Source organism: Salmo trutta, chromosome 17 (assembly GCF_901001165.1).
Source record: "Salmo trutta chromosome 17, fSalTru1.1, whole genome shotgun sequence".
In the NCBI taxonomy this organism is placed as follows: domain Eukaryota; kingdom Metazoa; phylum Chordata; class Actinopteri; order Salmoniformes; family Salmonidae; genus Salmo; species Salmo trutta.
Genome location: NC_042973.1, coordinates 22489158 through 22506837, shown reverse-complemented (window position 1 = coordinate 22506837; position 17680 = coordinate 22489158). Strand labels below are relative to the sequence as shown.

The window sequence follows — 17680 nt, the reverse complement described above, 5'->3', positions numbered from 1 at the left end:
CTGTTGCTCTTTCTCTTTTTCGCTCTCCATCATCATTTAATTATCCACTCCTTTATTAAATTATTGACCACTCTGACAGACAGTGTTATCTTGTGGAATGCAGGTTGTGTTGGCAATTTAAATGGACACACTGGATCTTTTGTAGGAACGTATTTCAAATTGCAGTTAACAGGTAATGTAAATATTGTGTTTTGTATCTGAGTCATTCTGACCCCTGACAAGACACCCTGCAAACTGCAGCGACATTGAAAAGCCGTCCCCATCCACCAATTAGAGGAGCTAACGAGCAGGCTCTGTGGGGAGGTAGTAACAGACATTCTGGGTAAAGCGTCTGATTGTAACATACTGTAGCTACACGCTCTGAGACCACCATCTGCGGGAGACGTACAGCACGAACATGCACCTCCCTACAATTCCAAACCAACACGTCTCTGGCACGCGTCCTCTATTTATTTGAATGTGTTGACTGTTGGAGAAATTGCTTAAGCTTTTCACTTTGAAAAGTAAGAATGCCAACGGTCCAATATTCTAGAACACTGCTGTGCGTACGCATACTCGTCTGGTACAGTACTCTAATAGACCCTTAAAGTTAAAGAGAGATTCATACTGTCTGTCTGCACTCTGTAGTGGGCTGGCTGGATGGCTGTCAGGGAATGATATAGCTCCCAGAATGGAGTCCCATTATCACCTCAGATAACAGGCTGACAGCTCCATAGATATCTCTGCCAGGTCACACCATGAACAACACTCTGAGGAAGTGTGGAGAGATGCTTCCTGGAACCAGCTGCAGGTCACTGTTGACGTGACTGATGATGGTGCAACACAGACATGATCACGCACACATGGAGCACACCCACAAAACACGCATGCACACACCCACACACACACCCAACCCACCCACACACACACACACACACACACACCCACACACACCCACACACACGCACGCACGCACCCACTCACACACACACACACACACACACACACACACACACACACACACACACACACACACACACACACACACACACACACACACACACACACACACACACACACACAGTGAGGGACAATGTGTACTCACGGTTAAGCCCAACATCGTGGTAGGTGAGGATGGCAGGCTTGTTTCCTTTGGGTGCACCACGAATCACCACATGAAGCATCCCATAAGGAGTCTCAATGTCATGTTCCTGAAACAGACAAATGTTTATTTCTAATGGGCATGCATAGATTTACACTCACAGAGACATACTGTACCTTCAGACAGACAATCTTGGGTTCACTGATGAGCATAGAGAGTTACTATCATCGAAGAACTATGACCGATATAATAGGCTGCATACTCAATTGTCTGCCTCTGATCAACATAAAACCTTTACGGATTCACATGGGAATGCTGATAGAGATGACTGACAACACTGTGTATATAGAGTACTGCAAAGACATGTCTGGCCCACACTATGTGTATAATATTCTGCTCTGGTGAGGGAAAAAACATTCTGTGCAGCATACTCCCACACACTCACACAAGCTCACACACACACACACACCTCATACACACGCAGACTCCTGTACTCACATATACAGTCACACACCCATATGCCCATACTCACAAACACACACGCATACTGTACAAACAAGCTCACACAGCCAATGCTCCTGTCCCATGTATATATAGACATTAAACACTGGACACTTCCTGTTTCTTTTATAATGTTTTTCACACTGGATTTATATACTGGATTCTCCACATAGCTCATTCTTATATGTCTACTGTACATTACATTTTTGTTCCACTTTTTATACACACCACGCATTTATATACTGGATTCTTGACATAGTGAATATATCTACTGCTGTACATATCATTCTTAGTATATATTTTCGGTGTATATCCTCATAGACTGCGTGTGGATGACTGATACAGTGTTATTCAGGGTGTTAACTGCATTTGTTCTGACATTTCTTGATTGCAGTGCAGTGCAGTGAAACGTCCAAAATGGCATCCTATTCCCTATATACTTTTGACAAGAGCTCTATGGGCCCTGGTCAGAAGTAGTGCACTAAATAAGGAATAGGGTGCAATTAAGGATGCTGCCATAGTCTGTCACGGAAAGTGCACCCTAACCACGCAACATTCTGGCACCCAATATATCTGACAGTATTCTGCAGTGAAGCAATACATTTGCAGGTACTGCAGTACAGTTAATCACCTGTAACATCTGTCTCTTTTGTCTTTGTTTAACATGAATTGCTTGCGTGAACGATTGACAGATACAATGTAGGTCAACAAGGTCATATCGGGCGCTAAAGATTATGCGATACACGACTGCAGTATGATAGGGGTTGATAGAATGGGTAAAAAATATTTTGTATTTTCTGTATGGCTGCCTGTCTGAAATATCATAGACAAAGACAAAGACCACCTCGGTGGAGCACAATAGACTGCAGGTAAAAACAGCGCCTGTATCTCATACTGCAAACACTCCCTCCATCCTTTCCTCTCTCAGTCCCTTCCGTGCTCCCTTTCTCTATCACTCATCTTCCTTTATCGCTCACTTCTTCTCTCAGTCCCTCCCTCTCATCTTCCTCTCTCACTCCCTTCCTTCTGGCTCCCAAGGTCAGAGAGACATTTGTCCTAGTACAGAATAATTAGGCAACTCACAAGACTTACAGGCATCTCACATGCACACTCACTCTCAGGTCTATTTCCCTGTTTAGACATGCATGTGTGGCAGAATGCATTATTGTTTGTCGCAGCGTTAGTGTGTCAGCTTGTCTCCACGAAGACTCATACTTTACATGACTGATCATTAGAGGAACACAATAACAGTACAACAACCACTTCAGTATGCATAATTAACCCATACATTAAATTAGTTAATACAACATTAAATATAAGCACAACTAGAGAACTAATATTTCAACATTAATCTTTTACAGATGATCTTATCCAATGCACATTTATTCAGAGTATTACAACAGCACGGTACATCATAGATAGCAAGTCATTTATTCAGAGTATTACAACAGCACGGTACATCATAGATAGCTAGTCATTTATTCAGAGTATTACAACAGCACGGTACATCATAGACAGCTAATGAATTATTCCAGAGTATTACAACAGCACGGTACATCATAGATAGCTAGTCATTTATTCAGAGTATTACAACAGCACGGTACATCATAGATAGCTAGTCATTTATTCAGAGTATTACAACAGCACGTTATATCATAGATAGCTAGTCATTTATTCAGAGTATTACAACAGCACGGTACATCATAGATAGCTAGTAATTTATTCAGAGTATTACAATAGCACGGTACATCATAGATAGCTAGTCATTTATTCAGAGTATTACAACAGCACGGTACATCATAGATAGCTAGTCATTTATTCAGAGTATTACAATAGCACGGTACATCATAGATAGCTAGTCATTTATTCAGAGTATTACAACAGCACGGTACATCATACATAGCTAGTCATTTATTCAGAGTATTACAACAGCACGGTATATCATAGACAGCTAATTAATTATTCCAGAGTATTACAACAGCACGGTACATCATAGATAGCTAGTCATTTATTCAGAGTATTACAACAGCACGGTACATCATAGATAGCTAGTCAATTATTCCGAGTATTACAACAGCACGGTACATCATAGATAGCTAGTCATTTATTCAGAGTATTACAACAGCACGGTACATCATAGATAGCCAGTCATTTATTCAGAGTATTACAACAGCACGGTACATCATAGATAGCTAATTAATTATTCCAGAATATTACAACAGCACGGTACATCATAGATAGCTAGTCATTTATTCAGAGTATTACAACAGCACGGTACATCATAGATAGCTAGTCATTTATTCAGAGTATTACAACAGCACGGTACATCATAGATAGCTAGTCATTTATTCAGAGTATTACAACAGCACGGTACATCATAGATAGCTAGTCATTTATTCAGAGTATTACAACAGCACGGTACATCATAGATAGCTAGTCATTTATTCAGAGTATTACAACAACACGGTACATCATAGATAGCTAATTAATTATTCCAGAGTATTACAACAGCACGGTACATCATAGATAGCTAATGAATTATTCCAGAGTATTACAACAGCACGGTACATCATAGATAGCTGATTAATTATTCCAGAGTATTACAACAGCACGGTACATCATAGATAGCTAATTAATTATTCCAGAGTATTATATCAGCACGGTACATCATAGATAGCTAGTCATTTATTCAGAGTATTACAACAGCACGGTATATCATAGATAGCTAGTAATTTATTCAGAGTATTACAACAGCACGGTACATCATAGATAGCTAGTCATTTATTCAGAGTATTACAACAGCACGGTACATCATAGATAGCTAGTCATTCATTCAGAGTATTACAATAGCACGGTACATCATAGATAGCTAGTAATTTATTCAGAGTATTACAACAGCACGGTACATCATAGATAGCTAGTCATTTATTCAGAGTATTACAACAGCACGGTACATCATAGATAGCTAATTAATTATTCCAGAGTATTACAACAGCACGGTACATCATAGATAGCTAGTCATTTATTCAGAGTATTACAACAGCACGGTACATCATAGATAGCTAGTCAATTATTCAGAGTATTACAACAGCACGGTACATCATAGATAGCTAGTCATTTATTCAGAGTATTACAACAGCACGGTACATCATAGATAGCTAGTCATTTATTCAGAGTATTACAACAGCACGGTACATCATAGATAGCTAGTCATTTATTCAGAGTATTACAACAGCACGGTTCATCATAGATAGCTAATGAATTATTCCAGAGTATTACAACAGCACGGTACATCATAGATAGCTAATGAATTATTCCAGAGTATTACAACAGCACGGTACATCATAGATAGCTAATTAATTATTCCAGAGTATTACAACAGCACGGTACATCATAGATAGCTAATTAATTATTCCAGAGTATTACAACAGCACGGTACATCAAAGGTGTTTATTAATGAAGACATTCTATACTAGTGGATTCACTTCCCCTTCATCAAAATATCCTCACTCTATCAACCAAAATATGCAGAGTCATCCACGCACCAGCAGAAACACTGAACACACTCAAGCAGTCTCTCAGTATAAACCTGTAGATACATTATACTGTCACTCACCCCATCCCAGCATTCAGGCATGGTGCCTCAGTAAGCGTGCTCAGTGGTGGAGGAGAAAGAGGAGGAAGAATGGCAGGAGGAGGAGGAGGAGCAGCCAGTGGAGACGAGACAGACAGACAGACAGAGCCAGTCCTCTCCTGCAGTGGGACTAGGTCCTGGCTTTAGAGCAGAGCCTGCTGGGGGATGCTGCTGGTGGTCTCTTTGTCTCGTCTTGTCTTGTCTCGTCTAGCCTGTTCCTGCTCTGGGGCTGAGCGCTGCAGTGCTGTGCCCCCTCTCTTCCCCCGACACCTTATAAACCCCACCATGAGGGCGTGTCGAACTCAAGCCTATTCGCTGCCAGTGCTGCCTCTCTGCACATGATTGGTTGGCTCCTCTGTCAGTCACAGCAGGTTCTCTGCTGTGCTCTTGTTTTGCTCTCTCATCAGCACCAGTGCTCTGTTTCAGGAGAAGATGGCTTATCTCCCTCTCTTTTTCTCTCCCTCTCTCTCTTATTGACCCTGTCCTACCTGTCTCCTTTCCTTTCCCACCCCTCTTATCGCTCCTTAACAGTCATGGACGGTGATGCATAAACAAATGCTTAGCATGCAGTGAGATTTATTTTTACAAATAAAAATGAAACAGAGAACAGTGACGTCTCTTTCTGTCTCTGTGCAGCAGAAGCAGCAGCAGCAGCAGCAGCAGCAGCAGCAGCAGCAGCAGCAGCAGCCAGTAGGCTCCTCCATGCCTCTGTGTAATGGGACATTGATGGGACAGTAAGTGGCCATAGGTCACCAGTAAAGCGGAGCAGAGTACTGTATGTGCGTGCATCTACTCAGAAAGCAGGGGATGATGGAACAGTGCTGACTACAGATCAATATGGCAGCAGTGGCTGTCTCTGCTATAGGTTACATTTATTCACACCAGCAGCCATTGTCCATATTCTCCACAACATCAATTTTTTCTTTCTCTCGTCGGTATCCGCCTTTCCTGTGTACAGAGAACTTAGCAAGCTGACTCAACTGTAAACTCTCCATGTCTCTTTCTCTCTCCAGCTCGGTCCCCCTTTTCTGCGGAAGAGAGGGATTAACCCACTCCCCGGCTGACTCAACATTTCCAGTCTTCATTAAATACACAACCTCATTCTCTCACCTATAATCATATGCACTGTCATCACACACACATGCAAGGATACCCTCAGAAAAACACACATACAAACATTTACATTTTAGCTTTTATCCAGAGCAACTTACATTTGGGCATACATTTTCGTAATGGTGCCCAGGGGGAATCGAATCCACAACCCTTGCGTTACAAGCACAACACTACCAACTGAGCTACATGGTACCATACACTCAACCACTGTGTGATACAACTTGAGGCCTGCTGATTTGTGCAAAGCATTTAACAGATAGAGAGAGAAGGGGGGGGGGGGACACAACAGCTCCTAGATCTTCTGCACAGATTATGTCAGACTTGGGCCCTGACAGGAAATGGTGTTCCAAAAAAGGTCCAGTTGCCAGGAACACAAATTCAATTTCCATCGAGACAACCATTGCCAAAGAGCACACAAAAAATCATACATACCTCGGCCTGAACATCAGCAACACAGGTAACTTCCACAAACCTGTGAACGATCTGAGAAACAAGGCAAGAAGGGCCCTCTACGCCATTAAAAGGAACATATAATTCAACATCCCAATTAGGATCTGGCTAAAAATACTTGAATCAGTTATAGAACCCATTGCCATTTATGGTTGTGAGGTCTGGGGTCCCTCACCAACCTAGAATTCACAAAATGGTACAAACACCAAATTGAGACTCTGCATGCAGAATTCTGCAAAAACATATTACGTGTACAATGTAAAACACCCAATAATGCATGCAGATCAGAATTATGACGATACCCGCTAATTATCAAAATCCAGAAAAGAGCGGTTATATTCCACAACCACATGAAAGGAAGCGATTTCTAAACCTTCCAGAAATAAGACATCACCTACAGAGAAGAATCTCCTCAGCAAGCTGGTCCTGGGGCTCTGTTCACAAACACACCCCACAGAGCCCCAGGACAGCAACACATCTACACCCAACCAAATCATAAGAAAACTAAAAGATAATTCCTTGACACATTGGAAAGAATTAACCAAAAAAACTGAAAAACTGGAATGCTGTTTGGCCCTAAACAGAGAGTACACAGTGGCAGAATACATGACCACTGTGACTGACCCAAAATTAAAGAAAGCTTTGACTATGTACAGACTCAGTGAGCATAGCCAGACTCAGTGAGCATAGCCTTGCTGTAGGCAGACATGGCTCTCAAAAGAAGACAGGCTATGTGCACACTGCCCACACAATGAGGTGGAAACTGAGCTGCACTTCCTAACCTTCTGCCAAATGTATGACCATATAAGAGACATATTTCCCTCAGATTACACAGACCCACAAAGAATTTGAAAAAAATCTAATTTTGAAAAACTCCCATATCTATTAGGTGAAATACCATAGTGTGCCATCACAGCAGCAATATTTGTGACCTGTTACCACACGAAAACGGCAACCGGTGAAGAACAAACCACAAGAAAAGGGCAACCATTGAAGAACAAACGCATATTCATGTTTATTTATTTTCCCTTTTGTACTTTAACTATATCCACATAGTTACAACACTGTACATAGCCATAATATGACATTTGAAATGTCTTTATTCCTTTGAAACTTTTGTGAGCGTAATGTTTACTGTTCATTTTCGATTGTTTATTTCACTTTTGTTTATTATCGATTTCACTTGCTTTGGCAATGTAACATATGTTTCCCATGCCAATAAAGCCATTTGAATTGAATTGAGTTGAGAGGGTGAGAGAGGGGGGAAGAGGGGGGCAGAGGGGGAGGTGAGAGAGGGGGGAGGTGACACTGGAGGTATCAGACAGAGGGGAGAATGGAGGTGTCTAGACGATTAGTCATATCTCTGATCTAATCGCTACGTGGATTCATGTTAAAATAGACTCTGAACATCACATTACAGAAATCAACTTCTAAGGACTTTAAAACTACTGTGGTTCTGCACTGTGTGAGAGCTGCTGTGTGATAGTGAATGATTCCATCAGTATCTAGTGGTCCCAACTCATATTAGGCTGTGCCATGGCCAAACAGTCACTTCTCCTTCTCCCCATCTTCTTCCCTCTTCTCCTGCCAATGAGTCACCATGGTTACGTGGGTGAGTGTACAGCACAGGAGGTTGGTGGCAACTTAATTGGGGAGGATGGGCTAGTGGTAAGGAGCGGAAGATGTGCAATGGTATCAAATAGGTCAAACACATGGTTTCCAAGTGTTTGATGCCATTTTATTTGCTCTGTTCTGGTCATTATTATGAGCCGTTTTCCCCTCAGCAGCCTCCTGTGATGTACAGTAATAACAGCAACCAGAGAAGGATAGAGAGAGAAAGAGAGTACGGTACATTGAAAATGTAGAAAACAGTTTCAGTACCTTCCAGTCTCCAGTGGGCATCAGGGTCTCACAGTTCTCCTAGAGAGAGAGAGAGAGAAAGAGAGTGAGAGAGAGAGAGAGAGAGAGAGAGAGAGAGAGAGAGAGAGAGAGAGAGAGAGAGAGAGAGAGAGAGAGAGAGAGAACAGAAACACAATGTCAACTGACTCTCATTATGACACAGTCACTCTGGTTAAACCTATGAGACGCCACAGGGCTGAGTAGGCTGTTCGAGTTGAAGGGATGGATCCAGAAAGTAACATAGATAGATGCTGTGTGGGTCCAAACAAACAGACAGTAGTTAGAGGACAGGAGAGAGAGGGCTCAGGGAAAGGAGAGACAGAAAGATGCCTGTCCCTGCCCGAAGAGTCAAACCAGAACCCAAGCATTCCCCTAGACATCAGTGCAACAAGGAGGACATGCTCTACAGAGGTTATATATAGAGCTTATATCCATAGAGGTTATATGAAGAGGTTATATCTATAGAGGTTATATGAAGAGGTTATATCTATAGAGGTTATATATAGAGGTTATATCTAGAGAAGTTATATCTATAGAGGTTAAATACTGTATATAGAGGTTATATCTACAGTGGGGGAAACAAGTATTTGATCCCCTGCTGATTTTGTACGTTTGCCCACTTACAAAGAAATGATCAGTCTATAATTTTAATGGTAGGTTTATATGCACAGTGAGAGACAGAATAACAACAAAAAAATCCAGAAAAACGCATGTTAAAAATGTTATAAAATTATTTGCATTTTAATGAGGGAAATAAGTATTTGACCCCTCTGCAAAACATGACTTAGTACTTGGTGGCAAAACCCTTGTTGGCAATCACAGAGGTCAGACGTTTCTTGTAGTTGGCCACCAGGTTTGCACACATCTCAGGAGAGATTTTGTCCCACTCCTCTTTGTCCCACTCCAAGATTTGTCAGTACATGGCCCCGTCAAATGATGCGGTGAAGTTGTCCTGTCCCCCTAGCAGAAAAACACCCCCGAAGCATAATGTTTCCACCTCCATGTTTGACGGTGGAGATGGTGTTCTTGGGGTCATAGGCAGCATTCCTCCTCCTCCAAACACGGCGAGTTGAGTTGATGCCAAAGACCTCCATTTTGGTCTCATCTGACCACAACACTTTCACCAGTTGTCCTCTGAATCATTCAGATGTTCATTGGCAAACTTCAGATGGGCATGTATATGTATTCTTGAGCAGGGGGACCTTGCGGGTGCTGCAGGATTTCAGTCCTTCACGGCGTAGTGTGTTACCAATTGTTTTCTTGGTGACAATGGTCCGAGCTGCCTTGAGATCATTGACAAGATCCTCCCGTGTAGTTCTGGGCTGATTCCTCACCGCTCTCATGATCATTGCAACCCCACGAGGTGAGATCTTGCATGGAGTCCCAGGCCGAGGGATATTGACAGTTCTTTTGTGTTTCTTCCATTTGCGAATAATTGCACCAACTGTTGTCACCTTCTCACCAAGCTGCTTGGCGATGGTCTTGTAGCCCATTCCAGCCTTGTGTAGGTCTACAATCTTGTCCCTGACATCCTTGGAGAGCTCTTTGGTCTTGGCCATGGTGGAGAGTTTGCAATCTGATTGATTGATTGCTTCTGTGGACAGGTGTCTTTTTTACAGGTAACAAGCTGCGGTTAGGAGCACTCCCTTTAAGAGTGTGCTCCTAATCTCAGCTCGTTACCTGTATAAAAGACACCTGGGAGCCAGAAATCTTTCTGATTGAGAGGGGGTCAAATATTTATTTCCATCATTAAAATGCAAATGAATTTATAACATTTTTGACATGCGTTTTTCTGGATATTTTTGTTGTTATTCTGTCTCTCACTGTTCAAATAAACCTACCATTAAAATTATAGACTGATCATTTCTTTATCAGTGGGCAAACATACAAAATCAGCAGGGGATCAAATACTTTTTCCCCCACTGTATAAAGGTTAAATACTGTATATAGAGGTTACATGAGGAGGTTATATCTATAGAGGTTATATATAGAGAGGTTATATATAGAGGTTATATCTATTGAGGTTATATCTATAGATGTTATATCTATAGAGATAATATGAAGAGGTTATATCTATAGAGGTTATATATAGAGGTTATATATACAGAGGTTATATCTATAGAGGTTAAATACTGTATTTAGAGGTTATATCTATAGAGGTTAAATACTGTATATAGAGGTTATATGAAAAGCTTATATGTATAGGGGTTATATAGAGAGAGGTTATATATAGAGGTTATATCTATTGAGGTTATATCTATAGAGGTTATATTTACAGAGGTAATATAGAGAGGATATATGAAGAGAGATTATTTATGGAGGTTACATATATTGAGATTATATCTATAGAGGTTATATATAGAGGTTATATCTATAGAGGTTATATACAGAGGTTATATCTATAGAGGTTATATATAGAGGATCGAGTGACTGAACAAGCACCGTGGTATGCGGTGATGCGCACTGTGTCGTCCATGCGCACTCACAGCCAGGTGCGCTCGGTACAAGCTCCTCACCGTTGCTGTGCTAGAGTTGGCCGTCAGCCAGGAAGAAGTGCGCCGGCTCAGCGTATCTGGTCTCCAGTGCATCTCTACGGCCCAGGTTATCCTGCACCTGCTCTACACACGGTACCCCCCATTCACCAGCGCAGCACAGTTCGTCCTGTACCAGCGCCCCGCCCTTGCTGGGCTACAGTGACCATCCAACCAGGACGGGGTGTACCAGCCCTGAGCTCCAGACCTCCGGTGCACCTCCACGGCCCAGTATACCCTGTGCCTGCTCTGCGCACCCAGTCTCCTGTGCGTCTCCCCAGTCTGGTGAGACCGGTTCTAGCTACACGAAAGAAGCCTCCAGTGATGATCAATGGTCCGAAGCCTCCAGTGCTAATCCATGGCACGAAGCCTCCAGTGATGATCCATGGCCCCGAGCCTGTAGTGATAATCCATGGCATGAAGCCTCCAGTGATGATCCATGGCCCGGAGTCTGTAGGGATGATCCATGGCACGAAGCCTCCAGTGATGATCCATGGCCCGGAGACTCCAGTGATGATCCATGGCACAAAGCCTCCAGTGACGATCCATGGTGAAGAACCTGTAGTGATGATCCATGGCACGGAGCCTGCAGCGACGGTCCCCGGTCCGGAACCTACAGAGACGCTCTCCAGTCCGGAGCCTCCAGCGACGCTCTCCAGTTCGGAGCTTCCAGCGATGCTCTCCAGTCCGGAGCCTCCAGCGACACTCTCCAGTCCAGAGCCTCCAGCGACGCTCTCCAATCCGGAGCCTCCAGCGACGCTCCTCAGACCGGAGCCTCCAGCGATGCTCCCCAGTCTGGAGCCTCCAGCGACACTCCCCAGTCCGGAGCCTCCAGCGACGCTCCCCAGTCCGGAGCCTCCAGCGACGGTCAGCAGCCCCGAGTCTTCAGCGACGGTCTGCAGGCCCGAGTCTTCAGCGACGGTCTGCAGCCCCGAGTCTTCAGCAACGGTCTGCAGCCCCGAGTCTTCAGCGGCGGTCTGCAGCCCAGAGTCTTCAGCGGCGGTCGGCAGTTCAGAGCCTCCGGCGATGATCCACGGTCTGGTTCCTCCGGCGACACAGAAGCGGGGGGATCAGCAGGCGGTGTGGAGGCTTCGCCCCGAACCAGAACCGCCGCCAAGTATAGATGCCCACCCGGACCCTCCCCTATAGGTTCAGGTTTGCAGGCTGGGAGTCCGCACCTTTGGGGGGGAGGGGGGGGTACTGTCACGCTCTGACCTGAGAGAGCCGGGTTTTCTCTGTTTGGTTAGGTCAGGGTGTGACATGGGGTGGGCATTCTATGTGTTGTAATTCTATGTTGGTTTTTTCCTTTGATTGGCCTAGTATGGTTTCCAATCAGAGGCAGCTGTCTATCGTTGTCTCTGATTGGGAATCATACTTAGGCAGACCTTTTTCCCACAGTCAGTTGTGAGATCTTGTCTTTGTTTGGTTGCTTGTATTTTGCACTACGAAGCTTTTCGTTTGTTGTGTTGTTTATTGTTTTTTGCTGGTTCACCTTTAAAATAAAAGATCTCAACTCACAACTTTTCACTCAACGTGAGTGAACTCAACTCACGCTGCGCCTTGAACGACGGACGTTACATATAGAGGTTATATCCAGAGAGATTATAACTACAGGGGTTATGTCTATATATATATAGAGGTTATATCTATAGAGATTATATCTATAGAGATTATATATACAGAGGTTATATCTATATATAGAGACTATATCTATAGAGGTTATATCTATAGAGATTATATCTACAGAGGTTATATCTATATATAGAGAGACTATATCTATAGAGGTTATATGTATAGGTTATACCTATAGATGTTATATCTACAGAGGTTATATCTATATATATATATAGAGGTTGTATCAATAGTGGTTATAAATAGAGGTTACATCAATATATAGAGAGGTTATATCTACAGAGGTTATATATAGCGGTTGTATCTATAGAAATTATATAGAGGTTATATCTATAGAGGTTATATATAGAGGTTAAATCTATATATACACAGGTCATATATAGATGTAATATCTATAGAGGGTATATATATAGGTTATATAAAAATAGTTTATATATAGAGGTTATATATAGAGAGAGCTTATATCTATAGAGGTTATATCTATAGAGGTTATATGTAAAGAGGTTATATATAGAGGTTATATATATAGAGGTTAGAAATAGAGGTTATGTATATATAGAGGTTATATCTATAGAGGCTATATATAGAGGATCTGTATATAGAGGTTATATCTATAGAGGTTATATATAGAGGTTTTGTATATAGAGATTATAGCTATAGAGGTTATAAAATAGGTTATATATAGAGAGGTTATATATAGAGGTTGTATATATATGAGAGAGGATATATATAGATGTTATGTATATATAGAGGTTATACCTATTGAGGTTATGTATATAGAGGTTATGTATATAGAGGTTATATGTATAGAGGTTAAATCTACAGAGGTTATATCTATAGAGGTTAAAAATATAGAGATTATATCTATAGAGATTATATCTATAGAGGTTAAATATAGAGAGGTTATATCTATAGAGGTTACATATGGAGGTTATATCTATAGAGTTTATATCGATAGAGGTTATATTTATATAAAGGTTATATCTATAGAGATTAAATCTACAGAGGATATATCTATAGAGGTTATACATAGAGGTTATATCTACAGAGGTTAAATATATAGGTTATATTTTTAGAGGTTATATAAAAAGAGTTTAAATATAGACGTTATATACATAGAGAGGTTTTATCTATAGAGATTAACAATAGAGAGGTTATATCTATAGAGGTTATATATAGAGAGAGGTTATGTATATATAGAGATTATATCTGTAGAGGTTATGTATTTAGAGATTATGTATATAGTTAAATCTATAGAGGTTATATATGGAAGTTAAATCCATAGAGTTATATCTATAGAGGTTATATCTATAGAGGTTATATCTATAGAGGTTATTTATATATAGAGGTTATATCTATAGAGGTAAAATATAGAGAGGTTATATCTATAGAGGTTATATATAGAGGTTATATCTATAGAGGTTAAATCTACAGAGGATATGTGTATAGAGGTTATACATAGAGGTTATATCTACAGAGGTTAAATATATAGGTTGTATATACAGTGAGGGAAAAAAATATTTGATCCCCTGCTGACTTTGTACGTTTGCCCACTTACAAAGAAATGATCAGTCTATAATTTTAATGGTAGGTTTGAGCAGTGAGAGACAGAATAACAACAAACAAATCCAGAAAAACGCATGTCAAAAATGTTATAAAATGATTTGCATTTTAATGAGGGAAATAAGTATTTGACCCCTCTGCAAAACATTACTTAGTACTTGGTGGCAAAACCCTTGTTGGCAATCACAGAGGTCAGACATTTCTTGTAGTTGGCCACCAGGTTTGCACACATCTCAGGAGGGATTTTGTCCCACTCCTCTTTGCAGATCTTCTCCAAGTCATTAAGGTTTCGAGGCTGACGTTTGGCAACTCGAACCTTCACCTCCCTCCACAGATTTTCTATGGGATTAAGGTCTGGAGACTGGCTAGGCCACTCCAGGACCTTAATGTGCTTCTTCTTGAGCCACTCCTTTGTTGCCTTGGCCGTGTGTTTTGGGTCATTGTCATGCTGGAATACCCATCCACGACCCATTTTCAATGCCCTGGCTGAGGGAAGGAGGTTCTCACCCAAGATTTGACGGTACATGGCCCCGTCTATCGTCCCTTTGATGCGGTGAAGGTGTCCTGTCCCCTTAGCAGAAAAACACCCCCGAAGCATAATGTTTCCACCTCCATGTTTGACGGTGGGGATGGTGTTCTTGGGGTCATAGGCAGCATTCCTCCTCCAAACATGGCGAGTTGATTTGATGCCAAAGAGCTCCATTTTGGTCTCACCTGACCACAACACTTTCACCCAGTTGTCCTCTGAATCATTCAGATGTTCATTGGCAAACTTCAGACGAGCATGTAAATGTGCTTTTCTTGAGCGTAGTGTGTTACCAATTGTTTTCTTGGTGACTATGGTCCCAGCTGCCTTGAGATCATTGACAAGATCCTCCCGTGTCGTTCTGGGCTGATTCCTCACCGTTCTCATGATCATTGCAACACGAGGTGAGATCTTGCATGGAGCCCCAGGCCAAGGGAGATTGACAGTTCTTTTGTGTTTCTTCCATTTGCGAATAATCGCACCAAGTGTTGTCACCTTCTCACCAAGCTGCTTGGCGATGGTCTTGTAGCCCATTCCAGCCTTGTGTAGGTCTACAATCTTGTCCCTGACATCCTTGGAGAGCTCTTTGGTCTTGGCCATGTTGGAGAGTTTGGAATGTGATTGATTGATTGCTTCTGTGGACAGGTGTTTTATACAGGTAACAAACTGAGATTAGGAGCACTCCCTTTACGAGTGTGCTCCTAATCTCAGCTCGTTACCTGTATAAAAGACAACTGAGAGCCAGAAATCTTTCTGATTGAGAGGGGGTCAAATACTTATTTCCCTCATTAAAATGCAAATCAATTTCTAACATTTTTGACATTCGTTTTTCTGGATTTTTTGTTGTTATTCTGTCTCTCACTGTTCAAATAAACCTACCATTAAAATTATAGACTGATCATTTCTTTGACAGTGGGAAAACATACAAAATCAGCAGGGGATCAAATACTTTTTCCCCTCACCGTATAGAGGTTATATAAGAAGAGTTTATATATAGACGTCATATACTTAGAGAAGTTATATCTATAGAGGTTAAAAATAGAGAGATTATATCTATAGAAGTTATATAAACAGAGAGGTTATGTATATATAGAGGTCATATCTATAGAGGTTATGTATTTAGAGGTTATGTATATAGTCAAATCTATAGAGGTTATATATAGAGGTTAAACCTATAGCGTTATATCTATAGAGGTTATATCTATAGAGGTTATATCTATAGAGGTTATGTATGTATAGAGGTTATATCTATAGAGCTAATATATAGAGAGGTTATACCTATAGAGGTTATATGTATAGGTTATATCTATAGAGTTTAAATCTATAGAGGTTATACATAGAGGTTATATCTAGGGAGGTTAAATATATAGGTTATATATATAGAGGTTATATAAAAAGAGTTTATATATAGACGTTATATACATAGAGAGGTTTTATCTATAGAGGTTATATCTATAGAGGTTAAATCTATAGATGTTATATCTATATAGGTTTTAGAGGTTATATATATGTTATATATACAGAGGTTATATAAAAATAGTTTATATATAGACATTATATATATCTGGAGGTGATATCTATAGAGGATATAAATAGAGAGGTTAAATCTATAGATGTTAATATAAATAAAAAGGTTATATATAGAGGTTATGTATATATAGAGGTAATATCTATAGAGGTTATGTATATGGAGGTCCTCTATATAGTGGTTATATCTCTAGATGTATATCTGTAGAGGTTACATATACAGGTTATATCTATAGAGGTTATATCTATAGAGGTTATATCTATAGAGGTTAAGTCTATAGAGTTATATCTGTAGAGAATACATATTGAGGTTATATTTATAGAGGTTATATCTATAGAGGTTATGTATATATAGAGGTTATATCAATATAGGTCATATCTATAGAGATTATGTATATAAGATTTTGTAAATATAGGTTATATATATAGAGGCTATATCTGTTGAGATTGTACATATAGAGGTTATATCTATAGAGGTATATCTGTAGAGGTTATATATAGAGAGGTTATAGCTATATAGGTTATATCTATAGAGGTTATGTATACAGAGGTTATATACATTTTACATTTTAGTCATTTAGCAGACGCTCTTATCCAGAGCGACTTACAGTAGTGAATGCATACATTTCATACATTTTTTTTTCTTTTCTGTGCTGGCTCCACGTGGGAATCGAACCCACAACCCTGGCGTTGCAAACACCATGCTCTACCAACTGAGCTACAGGGAAGGCTATATAGAGGTTATGTATATATAGAGGTTATGTATATAGAGAGTTTATATCCATAGAGGTTATATATTTAGAGGTTATATATATAATGTATATCTATAGAGGTTATATCTATAGAGGTTATATCTATATAGGTTGTCTATAGAGTTACATCTGTAGAGGTTACAAATTGAGATTATATCTATAGAGGTTATATCTATAGAGGTTATGTATTTATAGAGGTTATATCTATATAGGTTATATCTATAGAGGTTATGTATATACAATTTTGTAAATAGACGTTATATATAGAGGTTATATCTATAGAGGTTATATCTGTAGAGGTTGTATGTATAGAGGTTATATCTATAGAGGTATATCTGTAGAGGTTATATCTATATAGATTATATCTATAGAGCTTATATCTATAGAGGTTATATATAGAGAGCTTATATCCATAAAGGTTATACCTATGTAGGTTATATATAGAGGTTATCAATAGAGGTTATATCTATT

General features: G+C 40.4%; 1 protein-coding gene across 5 annotated transcripts in view; it reads right to left on the bottom strand.

The window, feature by feature from the left end:
• LOC115151861 (protein NDRG4) overlaps window positions 1-17680 on the bottom strand; it is a 37933-nt gene that overhangs the window by 7540 nt on the left and 12713 nt on the right. For 3 of the 5 annotated variants that reach the window (XM_029696165.1, XM_029696166.1, XM_029696168.1), the window contains 2 exons: window positions 8661-8699; window positions 1085-1190 (listed from right to left, as the gene is read on the bottom strand). In XM_029696165.1, the coding sequence (XP_029552025.1) occupies window positions 1085-1190; window positions 8661-8699 (145 nt within the window). Of the gene's footprint in view, window positions 1-1084; window positions 1191-5198; window positions 5508-8660; window positions 8700-17680 lie in introns of those variants that run through there. The other 2 variants (XM_029696169.1, XM_029696170.1) reach the window with 2 other exon arrangements.